Source organism: Chlorocebus sabaeus, chromosome 27 (genome assembly GCF_047675955.1).
Source record: "Chlorocebus sabaeus isolate Y175 chromosome 27, mChlSab1.0.hap1, whole genome shotgun sequence".
NCBI classification, from domain to species: domain Eukaryota; kingdom Metazoa; phylum Chordata; class Mammalia; order Primates; family Cercopithecidae; genus Chlorocebus; species Chlorocebus sabaeus.
Genome location: NC_132930.1, coordinates 49,486,221 through 49,507,670, shown reverse-complemented (window position 1 = coordinate 49,507,670; position 21,450 = coordinate 49,486,221). Strand labels below are relative to the sequence as shown.

The following is a 21,450-nucleotide window of genomic DNA, read 5'->3' as shown; positions in this document are numbered from 1 at the left end:
GGGCCGGCTGGGACAGGGGCTGCGCAGCGCAGCCTGGGGTGGGGGCGGCGGGGCCCCTGGGGGCTGCTCGGAACCGAGGGTCCTGGGGCCGCCCGCCCAGCACAGCTTCGAGCGAACTTGGGGAGGGAGACACTCTAAGCCCATCTTGCCGCGCCCGACAGCGCTCCGAGTCCCGAGTCCCTTACCCCCATTCTACAGACACGAAGCTGAGGCCAAAGACGGGACGCTCACTCCTGAGTATTTGCTGCCTGTTGCGTGGACACCACCGACCTACTGTTTACAGCGGTCAGGGACCCGGCCCCCCAGACCCCCAGGACCCCCAGGACCCCGCTGCCGGGGGAGGAGGGTGTCCTCAGCAACGGTGACCCGCACCACAGCGCTGCTCACCCGGGGTCACTGCCCCAGCCGGTGCGAGGCCCGCAGGGCGCTGGGGATGCGCGACCGACTCCCGGGAACCTGCGCCTCCAGGTAAGGGAGGGCTGCGCACCCAACTCGGCTCTGTGAGGACCCACTGAGGTCGGCATGCGGGCTGCGGCTCCGAAGGCGGGGTTTCTGGAGAGGTGGTTCGAGAGCCTGGAGGAAGGATGGGCTGTGCGTGTGTGTGTGTGACTGTGTGTGTGTGAGACTGTATGTGTGGCTGTGCGTGACTGTGTGTGTGACTGTGTGTGTGAGACTGCGTACGTGGCGTGCGTCTGTGTGTGCGCGCGCGTATATGTCTGTGTGTGTACGTCTGTGTGTTCGTGCATGTATAATTTCTAAGTGGACATCACCTTACACATCACAAGGTTAAAAAATGACCCCTGGGCTGTGCCAGGCCAAGCGGGGAGAGAAAGCCCGGCTTGAAAGTGCCTGGAGGACCCAGGCTGTCACTCTCGCCATATTCCGTGGAGTGTGTGGTTGCAACTTCTGTCACTCAAGGCCTGAGGGCGGGGAGATTGGAGCCATATCCAATCAGGGCACTGGAATGAGAACTGCCCAGTCAGGCACGCAGCCAGAGAGGAGGCGGTGGCTTCCGGGATGTGGCGCGGTCTTTGCGTCTTGCTCCTGCCAGGCCTTGGGTTGGGGGCTTCATTTCTCTGCGTAGTCGGTTCTGGGAGTCCTCGGTGATTTGGCCACAGCCTCAGCCTCCGTTGCTCTGTGACCTGCGGGTATTGGATGATTCGTAGCTAAGACTCCTGGTTACCCCTGAAGTGGGGAAATGGTGAGTGTGCGGGGCGGGGCGTCCCAAGGCTGGGGAGATCTCATCGGAACCGGCGGGAAATGGCGGCGGCGGCACCGAGTCTGCGAACGGAGTCCCCGCTGCCGCCGCTCAGCCCTCGGTCCTCAATCCCCTCCGGTAAGGGACCCGCGCTCCTGTCTGTCCCCGCACGGCGGCTCTGCCCAGCCTGCAGCCCTCCTCGTTCAGCTCTGCGCCCGCAGCCCCGCACCTTCCCCGGGCTGTGGGGTAAGGAGCTCTCCAGGAAGACGCCGGAGAGGCGTGCGGGGGCACCGCGTGGGAGGAGCTGTGGTCCGGGGTCCTGTCCCTACTTTACCCTTTTCAGAATGAGATCGAGGCCCCGTCAAAAGAGAGTTCATGTGAGGAAACGGGGACTCATTAACGGGACAGCGCCCCCGTGGCTCGCGGTTTGGGGGATGCCAGCCGCTCTTGAAGGAAAGGCCTTTGTGAGGCGTGTGAGGAAGGGAAGCCATTCACCCGCCCGCCCCAACTTTCCCACCGGTCCCCTTGCCCTGAGCGCCTCCTCCGCGTGGCTGTACCTGAGTGGCATCTTTTAGAATACGCTGGTGGCGTGTGCACAGCGCTTCGCTGAGTTCCGTGAGTGGTTCTGCCACATTATGGAACTTGAGGAAGGTGTGGGCGCCCCTGGTTTGTTGGAGACGTTCAGAAATGAAGACGCGTGTCCAGAGGCAGGGACTGGCGTCTGCAGGGGGGCAGTTGCGGGAAGAGCGCTGAGCTTGTGGGTCTGCGCTGACTCTGAGTGGGGTCGTTAGTGAGTTGCTGGACAGCCCGTTGGGGTTGGAGCATTGACGGGTGTTGAGGAAACTCCTCAGGTTTTCTGTCAGAAGAAAGACATGGCTGAGCCTGGGCTGGAGGGAGTCGCCTGGTGTCTGCGGGAGGCGCGGCCGGGTTTTGCACATGCGCAGTCCCGCTGGGCACTGTCCTGTTCCTCCAGGTCTCCTCCCGGGGAGAGGGGACTGGGAACTTAGAGGAAAGGAGTTCTGAGAAACGTCCCTTCCCTGCACCCTGCTGCCGGCCCCCACCCAATGCTAACCCACTCCACTCCTGAGCACGCCCACTGGGCATTCGCATGCATGGCCACACTCGTCCCAGGACAGGGTTCTACCCTCAGGAATTGTGGCCATGGCAGCTTTGCTCCTAGCTTTTTCTGCCAAGAACACACACACTGCCCAGAAGACTCCTGGTTCATTTCAACCCCAGATCTGTAGCAAGAATCTGTTTTCTTCACCCACCTAGGCTTCTGGACCACCTGATCCTAATCTCCTCTGCCTTTATGGACTCAGGAATCAGTCAGAGCTTAGCCCTGCCTGGGCCTGAACTTGTAGCACAAACCAGTCCTTTCTTCAATCCTGCCTTGCCCCCACCCAAGGATCTTGATAGCACCTTTCTTCTGCGATTTTCTTCCCCACAAATCTTTCCTGTGCAGAGTTTGCCCGAGTGCATCCCTCATGTGCCACAAGAATTCAGACGTTAGTGAGTTCAAGACCATGCCTTTAGACCTGGCTATTATAGGACCAAATACAAATCAGAAGAGGCTTAATGCTTTCTCTTTAGAATGAGGGAAGAATTTTTGCTCTTCTCCCTTAAAGCATTTAGTTTGAAAATTTTTATATTTAAATATTTTCTCTGCTTATTTGAAATATATATAAATCATTTTAATCTGTTATCTAGGTGATTTGTCTTTTTTGACTCAAAATTGTCTTTAGGACATGGAAACTATTGCTTTGAAATATGAATAGCAAGAATATACACCTTATTCCACAATTTCTGTAGGAGAGTAGGAGGTTGCTTTCAGCAGGTACCTGCCTTCACGTTTCAAAATCTGCCTTCTGTCACTAAGCTGTGGGAAGTTTATTTTCCCTTTGAATATTACCAATTAGAAAACCCAGATGACCTCCCACATTACTAGGTGAAAGTGTAATAAACTGTGTATGATACATGGTACTGTCAAGTCTTCTACTTGAGAGCTAATTATGGTGTCTCTCTTTGTTTTGGCAATCTCTTAGTAGATTGCCTGTAATGCACATCACATTTTGTTTAATTCTATAACACGTTTTCTTGCAGTTCTATTTTTGTGGAGAGTATTTTAGGATTGTAGATGATTTTGCTGTTATATTTTCCACACACTGTCAAGAATTACTAGATCTTATACAAAAAGTGCCCACCAGGCTTCATCTTAGAGAAAAATCTCCTTTCTCAGGATTACGGTCACAACCCACAATTGTGCGACAAAGTGCAGCAAAGTGCTCCCCAAAGCTGCAAACGAAATGATCTCCCTATTTGGGATCTGCAGTCCCTTCTATAGCAGTTAGACTAGTTTTCTACAAAAATAACTTTTTAAGATAGCAATCAGTTTTCGACCTCTTTCAGTGCACCAGGCATCTTCAGATCTGACACTGAGTCAGAGATCATGGGGCCCATAAATCCAGCCAGGATCACACATGTGCATTGATTAAACCTGAGAACTTCAGTTCCCTTCTCCCCTTGCCCAAATGCCCACAAATGTGCGTAGCTTACCAGCCCTCCAAGTCTTAAATATGCAGTTCCAAATTCTGAGTTTATGTCCTGGGATTTGAGAGAAGAACAGAACTTTTATTTGAGAAATACAAGTTCTTTTAATTACGAAAACCAGTGATGTGTTAAAATGAGACCACAGTCCTACTGTTCCCCTCCTTGAACTGTTCGTCTTTTGAAATTACTTGCTATTGGCCGGGCGCGGTGGCTCAAGCCTGTAATCCCAGCACTTTGGGAGGCCGAGGCGGGTGGATCACGAGGTCAGGAGATCGAGACTATCCCGGCTAACATGGTGAAACCCCGTCTCTACTAAAAATACAAAAAACTAGCTGGGCGTGGTGGCGGGCGCCTGTAGTCCCAGCTACTTGGGAGGCTGAGGCGGGAGAATGGCGTGAACCTGGGAGGCAGAGCTTGCAGTGAGCCGAGATCGCGCCACTGCACTCCAGCCTGGGAGACACAGCGAGACTCCGTCTCAAAAGAAAAAAAAAAAAAAAAAGAAAGAAATTACTTGCTATTGCCACAAATGGATATAAATTAACCTAATAATGCCATACTGGACACTATAACCCACACCTTATAGCTTAACAACGTATATAACCAATCACTAACCAAAGTTACTTCTATAAACCAGTAAGAATTCCTGACAGCTTTCTGTCAGTTCCCCGTGCCTTTCTTTTTGTCTTTAAAAATATACTTGTAATGGCTTCTAATTGCAGTGTATATTCAGGGCAGCTTTATGGTCCAGGGTTGCAATCTTCAAGCTTTGGCTCAAATAAACTCTCTTCTTATATTATGTTTACCCCAACTTTTCACTTTTAGGTTAGAATCGTTTGTTTGTTTGTTTGTTTTTGAGACAGAATCTCACCCTGTTGCCAGGCGGGAGTGCAGTGGTACGATCTTGGCTCACTGCAACCTCCACCTCCCAAGTTCAAGTAATTCTCCTGCTGGGACAACAGGCACACGCCACCATGCCCAGCTGATTTTTATATTTTGTAGTAGACACGGGGTTTCACCATGTTGGCCAGGCTGGCCTCAAACTCCTGACCTTGTGATCTGCCTCCCAAAGTCCTGGGATTACAGGCGTGAGCCACCGCGCCCGGCCAAAATATTCTTTAGAAAGTGTTGAAGGAGTCTCCAGGAGGGCATCTCTCCTAGTTTTACTCTGCTTGCTATAACCCCTAAGAATGCTGAGGCACATTAATCCTACCTAGAATCTGCACATAAAAGCTGGCCTTTGCCTAGGATTCCCAAGACTGGGCCAGACTTTGGGCGAAAAACATACAGAAAACTCACAGAAGGCATTTTCTGCATCATGAGAGGTCAACATGGACATCATAAGCCCCACTTTCAGAGTGGAGCCCTTTGAGTTTTCCAGATCTTCTCCAATTACCTGGTATAGCTGTGTGCGAGACTTCCGGTGTAAACAGAATCCTGTGGTAGAATCTGTAAGTGTAAACAAGCACTTTAGCAGTGGGAGCTCAGGGCCACAAAATCTCCAGAGCCATAGTCACAACTATGCCTCCCTGTAGACTGTATTATTGGAGTAGAGTGCTTTTGTCCTTCCCCTTGCCCTAGAGTTAGTTGAAAAGGGACAGGGGCTTTCATATCTGGATCCAGGATCTGCAGCTCCACCACAGCTGTTCCATTTTCTGTTTGCACTCCACAAAGTCAGTCTGTCTCTCCTACCTGGATCACTATGGGGGTATAATCTGCCCAGGGTCGCTGGGGACACTCTCACCAGCATCTGTGAGTATTTGAGACATTTGACGATGTCCTTTGCAGACTGGGGTCAGTCTGACCCCAAGGTCTGATTCTGCTTCCATTTCAGAGAAAGAGAAATGATTCATCCAGGGTTTGTTCCTCGCCTCACAGAAAGAATCTCCTTGGTTTGTACCCAGATAAGAGTTGCTCCAGTTTTCTGATATTGGTGAAAAATGAGGAGTTCTGAAGACTCAAACTGATAATAAGCTATTGCTTCTATTTCAGATGTTCATTAGAAAAAGGCATGAAGCAGTCATGGTTGCTACCATCAAACTTGCAGTCTAGAGCACATGAATAAATGGTTGAATTCAGCATCATGTGTTCAGTACAAAGATGGAAACTGTACAGGCAACTTAAGCTTCCTTTGGGCTACTTCTCCTTTACTGTGTTTGTGAGTTTTGTTTTTTTTTTTTTTTTAAATAGACAGTATCGCTCTGTCACCCAAGCTGGAGTGCAGTGGTGCTATCCTGGCTCACTGCAACCTCCACCTCCCCGGTTCAAGCAATTCTCCTGCCTCAACCTCCTGAGTAGCTGGGACTATAGGCGCCTTCCACCACGTCGGCTAATTTTTTTTGTATTTTTAGTAGAGACAGGGTTTCACCATATTGGCCAGGCTGGTCTCGAACTCCTGACCTTGTGATCCACCGGTCTCAGCTTCCCAAAGTGCTGGGATTACAGGTGTGAGCCACCGCACCCAGTCTGTTTTGTGAGTTTTGATGCCACTACGTGAATGGCTATTCATTGACAGAAGAGAAATTGTTATTATTTGTATTGGGTTTACCTTGCTAAGAGTAAATATTTAACTTCTAATATAATTGCGCTAGAGAAACATAAGGGTTTTAGTTAAATTCCTTGTTACTGTATGTTATACAAAAGACAGAGAAGTGGCTAAAATAGATTAAAATTTCACAAATTCTGGGAATCAAATTTCTCTTGGGCAGGCTTAGAAAAGACAAAACCGAAAGTACTTAGTGACATAGAGAGCAGAAGCCTAGGGCCCACTTTCTGTCCCATCCCTGCCGAGATCCACCCTCTTCTGGTCCTTGTCCAGGTCTGAGGCCACACTGAAATCTCTCACAGAGCTGATTAGTAGAGGAGATCAGAGTTTCAGGTGGCTACTCCTACCTTCTCTCGAGAGCTGGTGCCCACAATTTTCTGAAACCCAAAAGCCAATAAATAGGGAAAAACTATTTACCTTGGGGCCTTAAATCTTTTCTATAAAATTAAAACTAGTGTTTCTAGAGACATCCCACCTAGCAACCTGTTCTTCATCCCTGCAGTTTCAGTGGCTTTTTCTTACAAGTCTCCAAGTAAATATAAACACAAAAATAAAAAATTCCTCTGAATTGTACTTAACACTTTCTTTCTGACTCTCTCCCATCTATTTATATTTAGCTATTATTCTATACATTAAAAAAAAAAATCAGTCAGGGGAAACAGAAAGGAAATGGAAATTCTGGACCCTGCATTTAAATCTGGGAAGTATGGGACACTTAGTGTCTTCCTCCCAGAATGTTATGAGAATTAACACACATAATGTGAGCTTCCCATCACAGTGCTCTGTGACATACGTCTGAGCACATATTACATGCCCCATAAAGATGGCATTAATGCAGGTGCACATGTTGTTTTTCAGATGCAGACTTAACTCAGGCATTGCCACCATTTCCAACTTCTGTAACCTTACAGGGTCTACAGAGGATGCCATGTTTCAGAATGATGATTGGTAGTCTTGTCTTGGGATAAAAAGTGTGTTGTGATAAGGGTGTTGGGGTAAGGGACTCTGTGTGCTGTGTCTGCTTTCTCTAACTGAGTGGTACTATAATGGATCTAGAGAGAGGAGCATCAACATTAACAGGAGGCTTGCTGTAAAAAGCTAATTCATGGACCCTTTTCAAACCTGCAGAATTTTGTTACTTACAGTGAGGCCTAGAATATCAAATAATTTATATGTACATTGAAGCTTGAGAGGCAGTGCTTAGCTCAGTGACCCTCGGCCCAGTCTTCCAGTAGGATCACATGGCCAGTTTGAAGAGAAACTGTCAGCTGTATCCTCTTCTCAGATCCTGTCTATTTTTCTGGGTGAAAACATCCTTATTTTTAAAATTCAGTTCCTTGCATGATTCTACAGTGAGGCCAGGGTCACGCATGAGGGCTTCCAGATACTTTACTGAAAGGTGAGTTCACCCTTTGTTCCAGGAGCTCACAGGGCCTACTCTGCTTGGTTTTGGTAGGGGCGTGTCAGTGTAGCCCATTATTTTTATTGCAGCAACAGAAACTTTTGGAATGCCTTCCTTTTTCTGCAGAGCTATAGAATACTTTAGAGAACATTACTGTGTTGGAAGTTATTTTGTCAGATAATCCCAGTCAGTCACATGTCAGAACTACTCTCTTAACTCATTTCACCTGTAGTCAAATTAAGAACTCTGTCACTTGATACGTATGTATTTTCAGGAACTCTTAACATTCAGGGATGTGGCCATAGAATTCTCTCCAGAAGAGTGGAAATGCCTGGACCCTGCCCAGCAGAATTTGTATAGAGATGTGATGTTGGAGAACTACAGGAACCTGGTCTCCCTGGGTGAGGATAACTTTAATACATAATTCCTAATTCATCTCAGAGCTTTATTTTATTCCTTTGAAGAATTTCTCCTGGGAACTTTTATGTTTTATCTTTACATAACCTTCTCTTTTCTTGAGTTAATTTGAGTCCTTCACTCTAGATTAGTGGTAATTCTAGAAATTCAATGACATGAAATATTGTTTTCCACATCTTAAAATCCAATTTGCACTAGTTATTTTTTATTCAGTAGTACTGGGTAGTGGAACTTAGAACCTGCAGATTTAAAATACTTAAATATTCTAAAGGTTCTGTCAGGAAACAATTTTTGGATTAATTTTCTAGAATCTTCCATAATATCTCTCTAGTCTGCTTAGCATAATACTAGGTTGGTAATTGGAGAATCCCCATCAATATTCATGTTATTCTTATTTTTTTTAATAAAACAGGTGTTGCTATCTCTAACCCAGACCTGGTCACCTGCCTGGAGCAAAGAAAAGAGCCCTACAATGTGAAGATACGTAAGATCGTAGCCAGATCCCCAGGTAGGTGAGAGTGAATGAAGCAGAGGACACAGGCAAGGGGACCAAAGGTCAAGAAGGAAGCCAGGCCTTAAAATGTGGTTTGGGGCCGGGTGCAGTGGCTAATGGCTGTAATCCAAGCACTTCGGGAGGCTGAGGCGGGTGCATCGTGAGGTCAAGAGATCGAGATCATGTTGGCCAGCATGGTGAAACCCCGTCTCTACTAAAAATACAAAAATTAGCTGGGTATGGTGGTGCGCACCTGGAGTCCCAGCTACTCAGGAGGCTAAAGCAGGAGAATCACTTGAACCCGGGAGGTGGTGGTTTCAGTGAGCCAAGATCACACCACTGCACTCCAGCCTGGTGACAGAGCTAGACTCCGTCTCAAAAAAAACAAAAAACAAACAAACAAACAAAACCAGGTAGTTTGGGAAGCTCTGCTCCAATGAAAATAATTTCTGAAAAAGCTGCATTTTTTCTGTCCCATGCTGTTAAATCTTCAAAGAATTCTCTTTTTGCTTTAGTGATCTCCCCTTAAGTTTACAGAGAGAGCTAATGTCCACTTCATCGCTTATAAGGGGCTGCATGATGTGACTGCTGTTCCATTGCTTTTGGAGACATTGGAATATTTGTGTTATTGAGGAGCTCTATGTCAAAGTATTTTTTTCAAATATTCTTTTTGTATCATATCTGAAATGTGTAACATGAGTAGTGGACGTACTGGGATTTGGTTCAGAAATCCCAGGAACACCAGGGACAGATGTTGTGTCTTTTCTACTTAGTGTTCCTTAATCCTATGGAGGTTGCAAATGTACTTCTACAAAAATTCTTATGCAGCAATTTTGTCAGAACAATAAGCACTTCCCAAATATGAAAAAAATGTAATGTTATTTTACTTCAAAATGTTACTGTTTTAGTATAAACTTATTTGTAATTTAAACTCTATATGGGCAAATATTGAAATTATAATATAGTTTAAAGTATGGGTTTCTAACATTTTGGCTTCCCTGGGCCACACTGGAAGAAGAATTGTCTTGGGCCACACATAAAATACACTAACACTAATGATAGCTGATGAGCTCGGATCACCTGAGATTGGGAGTAGGAGACCAGCCTGACCAACATGGAGAAACCCCGTCTCTACTAAAAATACAAAATTAGCTGGGTGTGGTGGCGCATTCCTGTAATCCCAGCTACTCGGGAGGCTGAGGCAGGAGAATTGCCTGAACCCGGGAGATGGAGGTTGCGGTTTGCTGAGGTTTCACCATGGCACTACAGCCTGGGCAATAAGAGTGAAACTGTCTCAAAAAAAAAAAAAAAGTTTTTGAAAAATTTTTGTGATATCCTCCACCACAGAAGATAAGCCAAAAAGTCCTTGCATTCAAAGGGTTGGACACCACTGGATTCAATATCTACTCACCTTCTGTATTTCTTAAATGCACTGTATCATTAACCAGCATAAATGTGCTATGTCATTTACCAGCGTAGAACATTGCTAAGTGTATGTTAAGCTCTCAGTTATTCTCTTGTTAATAACTTTTATAATTTTGTCTTAGTAGGAAGTCTGTTGAGATTCTGTCATTGAGATGTATCTCTCTGTAGTTATATAAAAATGTGTGTCTCACACACACACCTATATAACTTATTTAAGTGTGTAGTAAATTCTCACTTAACATTGTTGATCGGTTCTTGGAAACTGAGGGAAGCAACATATTGTTTAAGAAAACTAATTTTCCAGAGTTTAATTGATATAAATAAGAGTTATATTTGAATGGTATATAGCAACATTGTTTTATTTAGCAATGCAGTTTTTAAGAACCTAGTTTGAACATTAAGTGAGGACTTACTGTACATCTGTTTGTGTGACATAGATTTTTCTGATAAATAAAAACTACATAACTTTATATTTAATAGGTACAACATGATGATTTGATATGCATCTACATTGTGAAACAATATAGTCAAGTTCATGAAGAACTTTATTACTTCACCTGGATAACCGTTTTGTTTGGTAGTAAGAACACTTAAGGCCTACTGTTGTAGCAAATGTAAAGCATACATTATAATATTAACTATAAATATAATGCTATTTTGGTAATCTAATGCTAATATACATTAGATTTCTCAGATTTACTCAACTTACAACTAAAAATTTGTACTCTTGAACAATATCTCATATTCCCACCCTAGGCACTAACAACTACCATTCTGCTCTCTGCTTCCATGAGTTTACACTTTTAGATTTCCTGTCTAACTAAGAAAATTTAGTTTCTTGTCTTTCTGTGTTTGGCTTATTTCGTTTAGCATAATGTTCTCCAGGTATATCCATGTTGTAAATGGCTAGATTTCCTTCTCTCTTATGGTTGAATAGTATCCTCTGTGTGTGTGTGTGTATATACACACACACACATATATGTATGTACACATATATATACACACACACATATACGTATGTACACATATATGTACACACACACATACACACACACACCATATATTGGCTATTGTAAACAGTACTACAATAAACTTGGGGGGGAAGATATTTCTTTGAGGTACTAATTTTATTTCCTTTGGTAGTATGCCGAGAAGTGGTATTGCTGGATTATATGATACTTCTAGTTTATTCTTTTTTTTTTTTTTTTTTTTTTTTTTTTTGAGATGGAATTTCACTCTTGTTGCCCAGGCTAGAGTGCAATGGCACACTCTTGGCTCACCACAACCTCCGCCTCCTGGGTTCAAGCGATTCTCCTGCCTCAGCCTCCTGAGTAGCTGGAATTACAGTCATGTGCCACCATACCCGGCTAATTATGTATTTTTAGTAGAGACGGAGTTTCTCCATATTGGTCAGGCTAGTCTCGAACTCCCAACCTCAGGTGATCCACCCACCTCAGCCTCCCTAAGTGCTGGGATTACAGGAGTGAGCCACTGCGCCTGGCCTAGTTTATTTAATTTATTTATTTATTTATTTATTTTGAGACAAGAGTCTCACTCTGTCGCCCAAGCTGGAGTGCAGTGACTCGATATCGGCTCACTACAACCTCCGCCTCCCGGGTTCACACCATTTTCCTGCCTCAGCCTCCCGAGTAGCTGGGACTACGGGCGCCCACCACCACGCCTGGCTAATTTTTTGTATTTTTAGTAGACATGGGGTTTCACTGTGTTAGCCAGGATGGTCTTGATCTCCTGACCTTGTGATCCACCCACCTCAGCCTCCCAAAGTGCTGGGATTACAGGCATGAGCCACTGTGCCCGGCCTGTAGAGTTTTAAAAAATTTTGTTTTTATTTTTTCCTTTGATGTGCACAAGCTGTTTACTTTGATGCAGTCTCACTTGTTTATATTTTGTTTTGTTGTTCTGCTGTTGATGTCATTTCAAAAAAAGTTATCGCCAAGACCAATATCAACAAGGTTTTTCCATATGTTTTCTCCATGAGTTTTAAGATTTCATGTCTTACATTTCAGTCTTTCGTTTTGAAAGTTTGAAATTAGAAAGCATGATGCCTGCCAGACAAGGTGGCTCACACCTGCAATCCCAGCACCTTGGGAGACCGAGGTGGGCGGATCACTTGAGATCAGGAGTTCAAGACTAGCCTGGCCAATATGGTGAAACCTTGTCTCTACTAAAAATATACAAAAACTAGCCAGGCATGGTAGTGGACACTTGTAATCCCAGCTACTCGGGAGTCTGAGGCAGGAGAATCGCTTGAACCCAAGAGTCAGAGGTTGCAGTGAGCCTAGATCGTGCCACTGCTCTCCAGCCTGGGTGACAGAGCTGGACTCCATCTCAAAAAAAAAAAAAAAAAAAAAAAAGTATGATGCCCCCAGCTTTATTCTTTCTCAAGATTGCTCAGGTTATTACAAGTCGTTTAAGGTTACAGTTAAATTATACAATTGTGTTTTCTATTAGTGTGAAAAATGCCAATAAAATTTTGATAGGGATCACATTGAATCTATAGATCACTTTGGATAATATTCTTTGACAATATTAGTTATCCTAATGGAATATGTTTCCATTTATTTGTTTCTACTTCAATTTCTGTCATTGATAATCTTATTGTATTTAGTGTATAATATGTTTTATATGTCATTGGTTAAATTTATTTTGATTAACTTTCTTATTTTTATACTATTGCAAATGAAAATGGTTTCTATTTTTGGAAAGTTCGTTTTCACTCTATGGAAATGCAAGAAATATTTCTATGTGGTGCCAGGTGCAGTGGCTCATTTCTGTGATCCCAGCACTTTCAGAGCCCAAGGCAGTTGCATCATGGGAGTACAGGAGTTTGAGATAAGCCTGGGCAATAGAGTGAGACCCTGTCTCAAAAAAAAAAAAAAAAAAAAAAATCCCAACAAGCATCTCTATGTTGATTATGTATCCTGATACTTTAATGAATGCATTTATTAGTTCAATCAATTTTTCTTGTTTTACTCTAGGGTTTTATATATATGCATGATTATATTATCCACAAACAGTAACATTTTTATTTCTTTTCCAAGCTGGAGAGCTTTATTCTCCTTTTCTTTGTCTAATTATTCTGATACAAGTTTCCAGTAATATGTTAAGATAGAAGCTGTGGCCCTGGAGGCAGGCCTGCAGGTCTTGTCCCCAGCTATGGTCTCTGAAGCAGCCCTGTGTCTGTACATTTGACAACTTTTACAGTTTCTATAAACTCTTTTTGGCAGGTAAAGATCTCCTTTTGTTGAGTCCCCAGGCTGATGAGATTAACTCTGGGGTTACAGAGAAGAAGGATTGTAGCTGGGTCAGAAGGTTGCTGCTGGGTCTGCTGTGGGGTCTGCCTTTGATGGTTCTATTACCAGAGATTTGGAGAGTCATGGATTCTTTCTGGGCCCTGGAGAGATTAAATTTCCTTGAGGACATTAATCTATATGGCAGGCAGTAAACTAGGGTTTTGAAGTTTGCATATTATGGGCCAAATACCAGGTGTATGAATGGGTTTGGCTTCTACTGATTACCTGGGAACAGTTTCCACGCTTTTCTCTGTGAGTCCCTGATTGTGTACAACTGGCTATGAACTGTGACTGTGAGGGCTAGAACTGAGTCACAGGGCTGCTTCAGGGAGCACAGCTGAGGCCTAGATATACAGGCCTGTCTCCAGGACCATGGCTGGGTGTATCTCCCTGCAGGTCTCTTGATGGGAAGGACCACTTCTGGACTATAGCTGATATTGAATTTGAGAGAGGTTACAGAACTGCTTCAGAATCCTCAGTAAGACCAAGCTCAGTGTGCCATTTCCTTGTCTGTAGCCATGTGTATGTGCCCTTGAGTTGGCCATCTGAGTGAGGGCCTGCTTATTCCAAATAACCCTCGATCTCTGGCTCCACTGAGGTTTCACAACCCCAACCATAGGCAAGCACCTTTCTACTTCTGTTTTCTATGTGCTTACTACTTAAAATGTTGTATAAAAGTGGAATCATGCCTTGTCACTTCAGTGTCTTATTTCACTTAGAATAATGGCTTTAAGATTTATCCTTATTGTAGCATCTGACAAGACATTTTCATTTGAGGCTAAAGAATATTTCAATGCATGTATAAGCCACATCTTTTAAAATCTTTCATTCATTGGAGGATGTTTGAATTTTTTCACTTTTTCACTTTTGTAAATGATATGGTTTGGATCTATATCCCCATTCAAATCTCATGTCAAATGTAATCCCTAGTGTTGGAGGTGGGGCCTTGGGGGAGATGATTGGATCATAGAGTTGGCTTCTCATGAATAATTTAGCACCAGCCCCTTTGGTACTGTCTTTGCCGTAGTGAGTGAGTTCTCCTGAGATCTTATTTATTTATTTATTTTGAGATGGAGTCTCGCTCTGTGGCTCAGGCTGGAGTCCAGTGGCAAGATCTTGGCTCACTGCAAGCTCCACCTCCTGGGTTCATGCCATTTTCCTGCCTCAACCTCCAGAGTAGGTGGGACTACAGGTGCCTGCCACCACACCCGACTAATTTTTTTTTTTTTTTTTAAGTAGAGATGGTGTTTCACCATGTTAGCCAGGATGGTCTCGATCTCCTGACCTCGTGATCTGTCCGCCTCGGCCTCCCAAAGTGCTGGGATTACAGGTGTGAGCCACCGTGCCCAGTCTGAGATATTTTTTAAAAGCATATGGCACCTCCCCTCTCACTCTGTCTTGCTCCTGTTCCCACTGTGTGAGATGACTCACCCTCCCTTTGCTTTGTGCCATGACTGGAAGCTTTTTGAGGCCTCCCCAAAAGCAGAAGCTGCTGTGCTTCCTGTACAGCCTGCAGAACCATGAGCCAGTTAAACCTCTTTTGTCTTTTTTTGAGACGGAGTCTCACTGTGTCGCCCAGGCTGGAGTGCAGTGGCGCAATCTCGGCTCACTGCAGTCTCCGCCTCCTGGGTTCAAGTGATTCTCCTGCCTCAGCCTCCTGAGTAGCTGGAACTACAGGCGCCCACCACCACGCCTGGCTAATTTTTTTTAATTTTTAGTAGAGGTGGGGTTTTACCATGTTAGCTAGCATGGTCTCCTGACCTTGTGATCCAGCCACCTCGGCCTCCCAAACTGCTGAGATTACTGGCATGAGCAACCGTGCCCAGCCAGAGAAACATTTATACTTCCATATACTTGTTGAAGTATAAAATGTAAGTGCCTTACAATTTTCTTTCCTCCTAAAACATAAGCACTGAGTTTAAGGAGTTTTCCTGGATTCTTCAACCACTGAGTTCTTTTTATATAAAACTAAGTGAATAACCTTGACTGGGAATCAGAGACCTAAGCCCAATGACTGCAGGATAAGGTCAATCTTGATTCTACCAAAGCAGGTCATCAATAGCCCAGTAGTGTGTTGCTGGTGAACCTTTCCTTCAGGTGTCTCAGCCTGCTCAAATTAGACAGAGAAGGAGCCCTAGAAAGCTGGGTATCCACAGGCAGATGCAGTGAGGGTTTGGATGAGAGGAGGTTGTGATATCCTCTGAGAGGGTGTAATTGTTACTGTCATGGGGCTGTTTCTAGATATTGTCAAATAAAATAAAGTTCAATACAGGTAAGAAGTGAGATTATTCTAAGGAGTATTGCAGTGGGGAAAGCATCAAGCATAAGACCTGCAGGCATCTCCAAAATGAGGCAGAAAAAGGCTATTTTTTATATAGAGGAGCAAACAAGATTAGAAAGAAGGTGGGAGGGCTAGGTGTGGTGGCTCACGCCTGTAATCCCAGCACTTTGGGAGGCCGAGATGGGCGGATCACAAGGTCAAGAGATGGAGACGATCCTGGCCAACATGGTGAAACCCCATCTCTGCTAAAAATACAAAAAATTAGCCGGGCGTGGTGGCGGGCATCTGTAGGCCCAGCTACTCGGGAGACTGAGGCAGGAAAATCACTTGAACCCGGGAGGCAGGGATTGCAGTGAGCTGAGACTGTGCCACTGTACTCCAGCCTGGTGACAGAGCAAGACTCCGTCTCAAAAAAAAAAAAAAGGGGGAAGGTGGAGAGGGAGAAGGCAGAATGGAGAATGGCAAAATCAGATTTAAGATTAGAGAATGTTCACCCTGAAGTCAGCCTGTTCTTGGAAGGGGCATCAAGAGGGGTTGTATGCTAGCTCAGACTGAAGGCGGAGCAGAGTCCAGGGGCTGGGGGAATGTAGAGTCTGTGAATTTGTGATATCTAAGAGGGAGCATCATCAAAGTCATAATGAAAAGGGTATTTCTTTGCAATAAGCATTTCTTGCGGACCACAAAGGATTGGAGAGATCTCAGTCATAGCTATTTACCAAGATTCACTACCCACCTCATCTTTTCCCCTACTTTCCTTTGTCCTACACATTTTTTCCCTTTGGCTTTTACTGAGCTGTATTCAATATAATAACCTGGAAAACAGGTAAAGTGTTTTTGCTGAGTTCTGTGAGTAGTTTTATCAAATTATTAAATCTGAGGGAGGGAGTTATGGAAGCCCATGATTTATAGTCAGTTGCTCAGAAGTGTAGGTGGGCCCCTGGTGTTTGTGACTGGCATGTGCAGCAGAAGCAGTATTGTGGAACTGGGTCTGAACTTGTGGGGTCTATGCTGACGCTGGGTGTTGTCAGAATTGAGTTGTTGGACACCCAGTTTGTGTTGGAGGATTGGTTGGTGTTCAGCAAACTCCATATATTTGGTGTTGGAATAAAGATAATCAGGCTGGGTGTGGTGGCTCATGTCTGTAATCCCAGCACTTTGGGAGGCCAAGGATGCAGATGACTTGAGCTCAGGAATTCAGCACCAGCCTGGTCTACCTGGTGAAATCCCACCTCTACCAAAAATACAGAAAGTTAGCCGGGCATGGTGGCACGCATTTGTATTCCCAGCTACTTGGGGGACTGAGTCTGGAGGATTGCTTGAACCCTGGGAGGTCAAGGCTCCTGTGACCTGAGATCATGCCACTACACTCCAGCCTGAGTGACAAAGTGAGACCCTGTCTCAAAGAAAAAAGAATTCACAGCAGACTTGGTTGGAAGGAGATGGTGGGTCTGTTGAAGAATTGAGAGTTTATTTATTTATTTGTTTATTTATTTTTGAGACAGAGTCTCACTCTGTCACCGAGGCTGGAGTGCAGTGGAGCGATCTCGGCTCACTGTAAGCTCCACCTCCTGGGTTCACGCCATTCTCCTGCCTCAGCCTCCCAAGTAGCTGGGGCTACAGGCACCCGCCACCACACCTGGCTAATTTTGTTTTCGTATTCTTAGTAGAGACGGGGTTTCACTATGTTAGCCAGGATGGTCTCGATCTCTTGACCTCGTGATCTGCCCGCCTCAGCCTCCCAAAGTTTTGGGATTACAGGCGTGAGCCATTGTGCCCGGCTCTCTTTCTTTTTTATAACTGATTGTGTTCATGCATTGTTGCAAAAAAAATTAGTAATCTGTGTACTTTTGCATTTCATTTTTCTTTTGTTGTTTTTTTGTTTTTTGTTTTTTTTTTTGAGATGGAGCCTTGGTCTGTTGCCAGGCTGGAGTTCAGTGGTTCGATCTCGACTCACTGCAACCTCTGCCTCCTGGGTTCAAGCAATTCTCCTGCCTCAGCCTCCCAAATAGCTAGGATTACAGGAGTGTGCCACCACACCCAGCTAATTTTTGTATTTTTAGTAGAGATGGGTTTTCCCCGTGTTGACCAGGATGGTCTTGATCTCCTGACCTTCTGATCCATCTGCCTTGGCCTCCCAAGGTGCTGGGATTACAGGCATGAGCCACCGTGCCTGGCCTTTATTGAGATTTTTTAAGGTAATTACTTTGAATTCTCTGTTAGACATTTTCTAGATCTGTGTTTTATTGTTAGTCGTTCCTGGAACATTTTTAGTTTCCTTTTGTGCTCTTAGGTTTGCCTGATCCTTCATAATCTGTGAAGCCTTGTTTTGATGTTCTTGCATCAGAAGTAGTAAATACTTCTTTCAGTCATTATAGACTAGTTTGGGGAGGTAAATATCTTCTATTGGATTTCTGGGCTGATGAGGTTGTCACTAAGATCACAGTCAACTGAATTGGATCCTGGTCACATAACTACTACTGAGTCTACAGTGAAGTTCATGCTTGGTAGACCTGTTATTAAAGCATCAGACAGTTGAGGATTCTGTCTATTTTCTGAGGAGACTGGACTTTCTTTAAGATCTTGATCAATAAGACTCGTGCTGAGAAAAAAAACAAAGCCCAGTTAATATCTGCAAATGGAGATGCTGATAGAATAAATATGAGCAGGTGTGGCTCCTGCTGTTTGGCTCTTGCTGGATGTTTGGAAATGCTCTAACCTAGTCATTGGACAGGTTTCTAGATGAGTATTACTGACCCTTCATCACAGCTGAGAGGGTGTGAAACGGATTCATAGGGCTGCTTCAGGATACACAGCTGAGACCAAAGTCTTCAGGTTTGTTTTTGGGTTCATGACATTTCTCCCTCCAGATTTCTGGGTGAGCAGGACTTCTCCCAGACTCTAGCTGCCAGGGATTGGAGTTTGGTTGTAGGACTGCTTCACAATTCACAGTGGGAATAAAGTCAGCCAGCATGTCTACAGGGGCACATATAGCTGTGCTTTTTGGCAGATCACAGGTTAGGAAAAACTCCTCCTGGATTTTGGTTGCATGGACTTGGAGCCAAATTGTAGTGCCACGTCAAGATCCACCATCAAATGAATATTGTCAAGCCTACATCCAGGGGCACAGATGGATATTTCTGTCTGTGGGTCCCTGTGTGAGTAGGATTTCTTCCACATCATGACTGACATGTGCAAGGGGTGGATTTTGGGGTAATTCAGAGATCACAGACAGAACCAACATCTAAAGGCCTTTCACCTGAGACACAGGACATTATGAATCCTCCTAAGTGTCTTGGCAGATGGTGCTAGTGGCATAAACAAAACCAAATGATCTATAGCTATGTTTACAATGAGAATTAGTTACATTTCATTCTGTAGCTGGGACTGTTGTGGTCAAATATGCCACTCAAGCAAGGACATGCCCTCTCAATACAGCCCTCCTCAGTCTTCAGTTCGCAATCTTACAAATGGGTTCCAAAGTTCCCATAAAGGTTGTTTTGTCAGGGCTTAACTGCTGCATTTTTGTTACTGTAGAAAATGTGGGTAGAAAACCTATTCTGCCATCTTGCTATGTCACTCCCCTTGTATGTTTCACTTTCTGGTATGTTCTATGTCAAATTTATCTGATTACAAATTCAGAATTTCTGAAATAAAATACTCAGATTTACACATTGTGTAGTAACTAAACGTATTGAAATGCTTCATTCTCAGAGCATTTTATTAATTATTGAAATGCATTTGCTTTTGCTGTGGTACATTGCATGTCAAAGATTCAAAATGCCAGCTCTTCATACGTTCACAGTTGAAAACTAGTTATTTAAAGGATTGTTTTTATGATACGTCTATATTATATTTGGTATTTTGTAGGTCAGAATTTTTTTCTTGTTTTCAACTGTATTTTACTGCGGAGTCTCTTTTCATGTCGGTTTTCCTTGATCATTTACTTTTTTGTGTGTTTTTAATCTTCATATTTGTGTGGTAATTTTCAACTTTGTACCTTTTATGACCATGTATAAATCATTGGAGCAAATTTTTATATGTGTGTGTGTGTGTGTGTGTGTGTGTGTGTGTATGAATGACATTTCCGTTGCCTATAAAAGTTATCTATGTGGTATTTGCCTGTATAAATATTGCCCTACTTTGTTTATAAATTATTTATTTTCTTGGGTAATCATCAGTGTTTCCTTGTGTAGGTGAGTAGTCAAAGAAACCGTAAATTTACCATCTATTTATTGTTTGGTTATATGTTACTCTGTGAGAGAAACACTTGTTATTTGAAGGTGATTTTTTTAAAATGTAACCTTTTCAGGTAGATGTAAATATTTAATTGTAATGAAAAACATAAAATTGCCATCTTAAACATTTTCAAGTATACAGTCTAGTGGAGTTAAGTGCATTTACATTATTTTGCAATGGATCTTTTTTTTTTTTTTTTTTTTTGATACAGAGTGTCTTTCTCTTTCCCAGACTGGAGTGCAGTGGCCTGATCTCAGCTCACTGCAAGCTCCGCCTCCCGGGTTTACGCCATTCTCCTGCCTCAGCCTCCCGAGTAGCTGGGACTACAGGCGCCCGCCACCTCGCCCGGCTAGTTTTTTGTATTTTTTAGTAGAGACAGGGTTTCACCGGGTTAGCCAGGATGGTCTCAATCTCCTGACCTCGTGATCTGCCCGTCTCGGCCTCCCAAAGTGCTGGGATTACAGGCTTGAGCCACCGTGCCTGGCCTGCAATGGATCTTTAGATTAATTTTATCTTACAAAAGTAAAATGTAATACTCAATAAACAAACTGCCCTTTTCCTCTCTTTCTTCAGCTCTTGGAAAACACCATTTTACTTACTGTTTCTCTACTTTTGACTGATTTTTATATTGGTATCACTAATTAATATCTGTTTCTTTTTGACTGTTTTTTTTTAACATAATGATCTCAGTCTTTGTTTTTGTAAGATGTGTCAGAATATCTTTCTGGTTTGTTTGTTTTTTTTAATTTAAGTTCTAGGGTACGTATGCACAACATGCAGGCTCGTTACATAGGTATACATGTGCCATGCTGGCCTGCTGCACCCATCAACCCATCATTTACATTAGGTATTTCTCCTAATGCTCTCTCTCCCCCCACCCCACGACAAGCCCCAGTGTGTGATGTTCCCCACCCTGTGTTCGAGTATTCTCATTGTTCAGTTCCCACCTATGAGTGAGAACATGCGGTGTTTGGTTTTTTGTCCTTGTGATAGTTTGCTCAGAATGATGGTTTCCGTCTTCATCCATGTCACTGCAAAGGACATGAACCCATCCTTTTTTATGGCTGTATAGTATTCCATGTTGTATATGTGCCACATTTGCTTAATCCAGTCTATCATTGTGGACATTTGGGTTGGTTCCAAGTCTTTGCTATTGTGAATAGTGCCGCAATAAACCTACATGTGCATGTGTCTTTATAGCAGGATGATTTATAGTCCTTTGGATATATACCCAGTAATGGGATGGCTGGGTCAAATGGTATTTCTAATTGTAGATCCTTGAAGAATCGCCACACTGTCTTCCACAATGATTGAACTAGTTTACAGTCCCACTAACAGTGTAAAAGTGTTCCTATTTCTCCATATCCTCTCCAGCACCTGTTTTTTCCTGACTTTAATGATCGCCATTCTAACTGGTGTGAGATGGTATCTGATTATGGTTTTGATTTGCATTTCTCTGATGGCCAGTGATGATGACCATTTTTTCATGTGTCTGTTGGCTGCATAAATGTCTTCTTTTGATATCCTGTGCCCACTTTTTGATGGGGTTGTTTCATTTTTTTCTTGTAAATTTGTTTAAGTTCTTTGTAGAT

At 43.8% G+C, this 21,450-nt stretch overlaps 1 protein-coding gene across 2 annotated transcripts in view; it reads left to right on the top strand.

Annotated features, from left to right (window-relative positions):
- Positions 1-990: 990 nt before the first annotated feature.
- The window catches only part of LOC103246525 (uncharacterized), a 36,135-nt gene continuing 15,675 nt past the window's right edge, over positions 991-21,450 (top strand). Inside the window, exons 1-3 of one of the 2 annotated variants that reach the window (XM_073012611.1) lie at positions 991-1,201; positions 7,967-8,093; positions 8,522-8,617. In XM_073012611.1, the coding sequence (XP_072868712.1) occupies positions 1,199-1,201; positions 7,967-8,093; positions 8,522-8,617 (226 nt within the window). In that variant the 5' untranslated portion in view covers positions 991-1,198. The other variant, XM_073012612.1, reaches the window with a different exon arrangement.